The sequence below is a fragment of the Pollicipes pollicipes genome, unplaced genomic scaffold, assembly GCF_011947565.3.
Source record: "Pollicipes pollicipes isolate AB1234 unplaced genomic scaffold, Ppol_2.1 Scaffold_4881;HRSCAF=5763_pilon_pilon_pilon, whole genome shotgun sequence".
Classification (NCBI taxonomy): Eukaryota; Metazoa; Arthropoda; class Thecostraca; order Pollicipedomorpha; family Pollicipedidae; genus Pollicipes; species Pollicipes pollicipes.
In genome coordinates, this window is record NW_023596576.1 from 32,401,153 (window position 1) to 32,408,520 (window position 7,368).

Genomic DNA, 7,368 nt, shown 5'->3' on the forward strand with positions numbered 1-7,368 from the left:
TCCTGGGTAAACCAGCCCTCCGTGCGTGACTGCGGAGGGCTGGTTTGACTCACCTGAAACTTGGCCACCTGCTCCTTCGTGAGGTTGGCGTCGGCCACGAGCCGGTTCCATTGGTCGGTGCACTGGCGGCGCTCCTGCAGCGCGCGCTGATAGCGGTACGGCAGGCTGCCTGGTGGCCGGTGCGTGCCACCCGCCATCTCGAACGGCGTGTGGAACGGAAAGAAGGCGGCCGGCTCTATCAGGCGCCAGCAGGGCGGCGCATCCAGCGAACCGTCCACGGCCACGCACAGCGGCTGGTCCCCAGAAGTTGGGCACCACGCCCAGGCCTGACTGGCGCATCTGCTCCTCCAGCTGGCCGTAGTGCGTGTGGTACGGCGGCCAGCGTCAGCGAGTCGTTGCGATTTCCTGCGATCAGAGGTCGCACCGGGGTCGTGATGTGGAGCGTGCAGCCGACGCTGTCGCTGACCACCAGCCGGCGGCAGACAACAACGAGTCGCACGCCGCGGCAGCCGGTCAGCTGGACTGTGCCCAACACCGGCCCCAGCACCACAGTCGTCTCATGGCACTTGTCGATCGACACGTTGCGCAGCGGGCTGAGGAAGTAGAGGAACGCCTGGTGGCAGCGGTGCAGCTTGAGCGTTGCGCAACAGAGCGTCGGCGACATGCGCGCCACCGTCTCCTTGTAGATGGCCGAGGTGACGATCAGCTTGTCCGCGGGCGGCGCCAGGTGCGCGTTGGTGGCCATCTTGCCGCGCTTGTGGTCGGCGCGCCGGTCGGCTGACGCGCTGCTCGGCCACGACAGCCGGCGGCCTGACGACACGCAGGCGGCGACCCCTGCCGGCAGCGGCGGCTCCTGAACACGACGGCGCACTGCAGACCGGCCGCCAGCCAATGCTGGAAGCTTTCAATGATTTCAGCGCCGGTGAAATGAAGGAAGAGCAAACAGCCTACACAGAAGGGCAAGCAGCGAATAAAGTCCATCGAAGAGCGTTGCGAACAGGTATTTCCCCGACAAAACGAAACAACATTGACACGAGCAGCTGAAACTTGATAGCTTTTCCTGCAAAGCATGCCATGCAAATGCTCCTTCCTTGCAGACTGCGATGACGTTCAAAATGTGTGTAACATACCGTAAGGGTTTGGCCCGAGGGACGCCGTGATCCAGCGCAGCAAACGCGACTGCTGGAAGGCGTCAGCTGTAGCCACGTACCCAGTCTGAAAACAAGCCACCAAGCGCCTATAAGATCATTGGATATTAATCTTTCCTACCACACACCCATTCTTGCTTTACTCTACAAGCGTAAGGTGTTCCCTGTCTGTCTGTATGTATGTCGTCTTGTTTGTTGAGCCCGTCTGCACCCGGTCGCTGAACGGTAAAATTTGGAGACGACGCGCAGGCGCTCGGGGTGGTTTTCCACGGGGTAGCTCGCGAGCCGCCACGGCCTGAGGTTGGCGTAGCACGTGCCAAAGGGACCGTTTTGACCCATTGGTTTTGTACGTACGGCCCGAAAGTGTGCGGACGACAAACCCGACGAAGCAGTTGTTGAAAACGTGACCACCTCTCTGCTACCAGGGGTCGGAGCAACAAGAGTTTGACAAAGCCTCGGTAGACAATTGAACGGATAATAGCGTGGTGCCAGACGTGCGGTCGCACGTGTCCACATGTCACGTGCAGTAGAAGTGGTCAGGATGGGTTTGGCCGATTTCAGTTTTTTACGCTGCTTACGTTATCTTGGCAGCCACAGTCCGATTTCAAAGTGTCGACCGTCGTACCGACGTCCACTCATGAGGCCAACACGAATTTATGCGGCGCACAGTTTGCGCCAGTAATCGTTGGACAAGCCGAGAATATCGGCATTTCGAAAAAACGGCCGCCGAAGACAGCACGCTGCCGCCAAACCGTAGCCAAAGTCTTCGTTAAATCTGCATCAAAGATAACCCAGTAATTATAGCCTTATTCCTCGAAGAATGGAGATATAGTTGGGTTGATATTTTCGGCAACATGCCTTTATCGAAACAATAGAAGACTTTGCTATTCCGACTTCTATCGTTTCGATAAAGGCAATTTGCCGAAGTATCAACTCAACTATATCCCCATTCTCCGGGTTTTTCTCCGAGGAATATGGCTAATACTACTGTCTTATCTATGTGAATAATGTCCCTCGTTAATGCACTGAACAACTTGCGTAAATTTGCATCACTTCGTGTTCCAATTCATCGTCTATACTCACCATCCATTTATTTGTTATCCTTTGCACTGTCCCACCTATACACCAACTTTACCTAAACAGTCGCGACTACACGTTCTCACGTCGCCAAAATGTCACCGGTCGATCGCCCAGTCATCGGCGACCAGTACGCGAAGTAAGTGGTGAAACTCGGCGAATGTTCCCGGTGTGCGACAGCCGCCATTTATTCATGCCTTCATTTATTCGTTGTGGCGAGAAAGGTGAATCGTGGTGACGATCAAATGCATTACCCGAATTGCTTGCTTTGAGAGATGCCGGAGGTACCACACACATCGAATGAAAAATAATTTGCAAGTAAAGAATAATTTGCCACAGGTACGATAAGAGCACCCATCGAAATGCAGTCCCTTTTCAGTGAAGTTCACTGTTGCGGCAAAAACAGTGCTCCATTGGGTTCGCATATGTTTTGGAGTCGCTTAAGAGTCAACAGCACAGGAGCTTTGCAGCCAGCATTGGCAAGTGACAGTGGCGAAACTAGGGAGCTCTGACACTTGCATTGGTAGCATATGGGGATTATACGGAACCTTTGTAATGTATAGCAACGCTCCCAAGCGCAGTGGAAATCTGAACAGCAAGACCTTGAACGTCACTGGTAGTCAGCACACAACACCCGGTCCCCGTCCGGCATCACGGCAGTCAGAGGTGAGGTGGGCCGTGGAATCCCATGAATGGTGCTAATACATCCCGAATTAATGCAAACGCAAATCGTCCATAGAAGTTCCGCCGGTTCGCGAAGCAAGCCCGCAAGCACTTTGACTGCAAATCCTACCACAAAGACAACGCACTCGACATGACCCCATTCCTCGTAAAACAAGTCTCACCGGTGGTCCGAAATTTCTGCCAACTCTTATTTATTACCACACTTTGTGACTAATGCCTCGTCCAAGACAAACTTCCTGCGGGCGGGGGGGGGGGGGCATCTTAGTGAAAATGCCCCTGTTTTCGTTTTTCACGCTAATTTATCGGTTATCCATTTTTAGCCGTTGTTAGGAAAATTTTGAGAATAGCTGTGTGTGTTTTGGCCCCAATTTCCCGAAATTTTCTGCTCTTTGTCTAAAACACTGATGACCTTTTCAAAAAAGTTTCGGATGCATCCGGAGGCGTCCCTCCCAACCCACCCCACCCCCCTAGTGTTGGAATTTTCGCACTTGTTCGGGCATTCAACCCCGGGTAAACTTCCTCACTGGATTTGTACCATAAAGGATGAGCCTGCGTGACATTCCACAAACAAACGAATCGATCATGGCCTACACTAAGCAAAAACACACGATATGCGCATACATATCGATGCTTGTCCATGTGTAAAACTAACCATCCAACCACCCAAACCGTACAAATCCAAAACAATTGTACTAACTTCCACCCACTGCTCCCCAGCTGCCCCCGTCTCACGCTACAAAAGAAGACACTGTGCTCTGCCCATTTCTCTGCTCACTGCGGCGTGGTAGCCCATAGCGTTGCATATGCCCCATGCGTCAACGTTGCTTACGATCATTTCTCCGAGGCCGCCAGGTCAGAGTGGATTAGAGGCGTCCTCGAAAATGATAACGGTTGGCTTCCCAAGAATGGGAAATAAGAACCGAAATAAGCGTGAAAAGTCTGAACTTTCTCACCCGTCAACGCGCCGCATCTGGCCCAGGAAGAATTCGTGGGCTCTTGGCCAGGCTCTGGGCCGGATTTGGCGGGCCTTTGCGGGTTGAGCATCGTAGGTGGAAAAATTATACATTTGCTGTCAGTACTAACGTTCCAAATTAAAAACCGAGCTGTACTGCCACACAAAACAAAAAGCCATCTTTTTATTTTTCAGCAATGGGCCTAGTGAGAGAAACCCATCGCAGACACGGCACAACAGTAAGCCTATTGCACGAGCTGAACAATTGTATGCGACCATCACATCGAAAACTTCATAACAATTACACGAATTTTCTAAGCATGGCCTGATTTCAACAAGCGGTAGCCAGTTGGGCCCTTTATACAGTACGTCACACAGGGACATGCTGCCCTTTGCTGTTATTGTGACGATGTGTACTTTCTTGTGTCACACGCAAACCATGTCACAGAATCGATGTCAATGATAGATTAGCTGATCGAAAGCCCTATCCCAGCACTGCAACAAATCAAGAAATCTAATGAGCCCAACAGGTACCAAAGGCACATAATGCGTTGAACTCTTGCAATCTACCGGCCCTGAACAGATTTCGACCACATGACTCAAATTAAAATATATCCTGAAATATAAGTCCCTCGCATGACTGCTTAATGCATGGCTGTCCTCAGGAGTGGAATTCCTCAACTCAGGAATTCCAGGATCCTGGAACGAATCAGTTGTAACAACTATCTTAAAGGTGCGGGCTCCCAGTAATATTTTTGCCAACACTGCCTCCACTGCCAACACTGCCAAGTTCCCCGTCATATTTGTCAAAAACCCTAGAAAAACTTGCATTCACTTTCACGTACCTCCACATCACTAACAAACTTCCATCAGGCAGGTAGAAATTCGTCTGGAGCTTTTGCAACATTTCTTTTTTAGTGTAGCCCGTGCCAAAGCTCGGCCTTGACTGTAGCAGTGAAAGCAGTGGTCTGTGTCTCTGTCAGCCATTCATTTTTCGGTTGCGTGAGGGGGGAGGTATAATTGGTCCTAGCTCTTGTTGGCTTTGTCCACCGTCAGTCTATTTCGGTGGATCTATGTTTTCTCTAATCCAACTTTGATTCTCCATAGTCCAACGGTTCATGGCGTGTCATTTGAAACATTCGCATGGTTGCATTCTTATTGACCTTTCTATTGGGCTTGACGTTATCATTCGACTTGATTATGGCCTTAACTCATTCCAGTATTCGAGGAAAAGGTACTGTTCATATAAGCACCATCAGAAGATCACGACAGGACCATGCAGCTCTTGAGCCGCCCATTGGCTGAGGCGTTTGTCATCAACCGAATAAGGGGCTGCCAGATGTATGCAAGGCGATCAGTGACACCCATCTGAAGCGTATTGACTGAGGCGTTCGCTGTCAATCGAATAAGGAGCTACCGGATGTATGCAAGGTGATCAGCGACACCCATCTGAAGCGTATCGAACTTGGACTGTCCCGTCTTTCAAAGTGTCCCGGACGTGCAAATAAATAGCCGCCGTGGAAATGTTGACAATGATGTGGAAATCTTTAAGGGAGTGTTCCACATTTGTATGGGGTTTATAACTGAAATAGCCATCTTGAAGATCATTCGGCGCAGACCACAGCCCTGCCCTCTATAAGACCTAAAGCCCTCTAGTTTCTATCTACACGTCCGCGAAAAGATGTTCAGGTTATTTCGGTGGGACTATTTCAAAGTCATCCATGCATCCATGGCGCTAAAATAATGTCCTTCGAATTTTGTCATTTCTTTGGCCGTGCGCCGACCAGGGCCAGGAAAAATACCTGTCAAATCACACTTGCCTGGCGTTCGTGCGCACAATTTCTATATATAACGGCCATCAACTGACTCTCAATCAATGTTGTGTAAAGTCCGATACCGAAATCAAACAATGACGCGTTGAAGAGCATATCTACTAGCACACAGGCAGGCAGGCAGCCAGTCAGTTTGCACGTGAAGTTTGGGCTGGACCACTGGCCTAAGGTATCGGGGACGCGTACACTGTAGGAAGCAAATAACACCAAATATTGTTGTGTTTTACTTTTGGCCATAGCGTTCTGGGGAGGTCAGCTTAATACAATGCATAAACATGTTTGCTGTTTTCCATGCGTTGTGGCCAAAAAGATCGTTCCAAGTGTTGTGATTTTTTCCTCGTTCGAGTCAAAACTACGCTGTTCCGTCAGCCGGTCACCCGAGCCTCGTTAGGCGTCTGACCGTGGCAGGCTCGTCTATCCCACCTGGCTGGTGCGGGCGGGGTTGGAGGCGGCCGTGGCCAGCGTCACGGCTGGTCGTTCTTCCGCGGCAGACGCTGCAATGCCTTGATCGACGTCGATCAGGAAGGAGAGCGCTTCCACCACAGTCCGGCACACCATCACATCACCGCCGGCCGGGCCCAGGGGCACACCCTCCCCCAGCACCTGCGGCGCGGCACAGCCGCTGGTTAGACATGGCGCAGACAGACATCACCACCGGCCACCGCCAGCTGGGGTCAGGCGGCTCCGATTGAAGCTATGGCCGAAGAACTTCTCATACTAGGGTGCAATATGACCACTGCAGTCGGCGCGCTAAAAAAAAAACTCCAATTAACAACGATAAAAGGTATCATAATGTATGTCGATGTTTAAGGTGGCCTGTGAATGATGCAACGTTGAGGCATTACGGGCTGGTCGAAACCGATTACGATGCCACAGTTAATGCACTGCAAGGACCGCTTAGCAGTTCGATGCATGATTGCAGGTGCCCCAAGTAGCGGCGAATGGTCGCTGTGATTTCCACCCGCGCCATACCCGCACATTCCTTGGAAACTCCCCTGCAGCGCCGGACTTGGGTCCACATCCAGAGGCAGCTTTTCCAAAGCCACTAGGCATCTAGGCAGTTGATAGTCCCTGTTTGGCCGACCCGCCGGCCACCGCACCATCCCTAGAGCTCCCGACACCGCATACCGTACCGCCGACCCGGAGAGCTCACTCACGTCGACCAGCGCGCTGAGGTGCGTCTGCACAAACAACAGGTGCTGGTGCTCCTCTAGCTGCTTGTGCTGCCGGTCGCCGGCCTCGGGCGATTCGGCGCGCGCCGCCGGCCACTCGTCAGCCGTGAGTGAAGACACCGACACCAGCCGCTGCTTCTTGCCGCTGTGGCTCAGGTTCTGGTCGGCACCGGGGTGGGCAGGTGACAAGAACGTGTCAGCGACGTGCTGAGGAGGGTGCCGGGCGGTCGGCACCGGGGTGGACAGGCGGACAAGACACGTGTCAGCGGACGTGCTGAGGAGGTGTGCCGGGTGGTCGGCACCGGGGTGGACGGCGGGACAAGACACGTGTCAGCGGACGTGCTGAGGAGGTGTGCCGGGTGGTCGGCACCGGGGTGGACAGGCGGGACAAGACACGTGTCAGCGGACGTGCTGAGGAGGTGTGCCGGGTGTCGGCACCGGGGTGGACAGGCGGGACAAGACACGTGTCAGCGGACGTGCTGAGAGGTGTGCCGGGGTCGGCA

At 52.8% G+C, this 7,368-nt stretch overlaps 1 protein-coding gene across 1 annotated transcript; it reads right to left on the reverse strand.

Annotated features, from left to right (window-relative positions):
- Nucleotides 1-384: 384 nt before the first annotated feature.
- Nucleotides 385-6,746, reverse strand: LOC119100262 (TBCC domain-containing protein 1-like). The gene is made up of 5 exons (XM_037223370.1): nt 6,666-6,746; nt 6,117-6,296; nt 1,131-1,215; nt 467-834; nt 385-405 (listed from the first exon to the last, which is right to left on the reverse strand). Exons 1-5 carry the CDS (start codon nt 6,744-6,746, stop codon nt 385-387), a joined length of 735 nt encoding a protein of 244 aa, XP_037079265.1.
- Nucleotides 6,747-7,368: the final 622 nt, after the last annotated feature.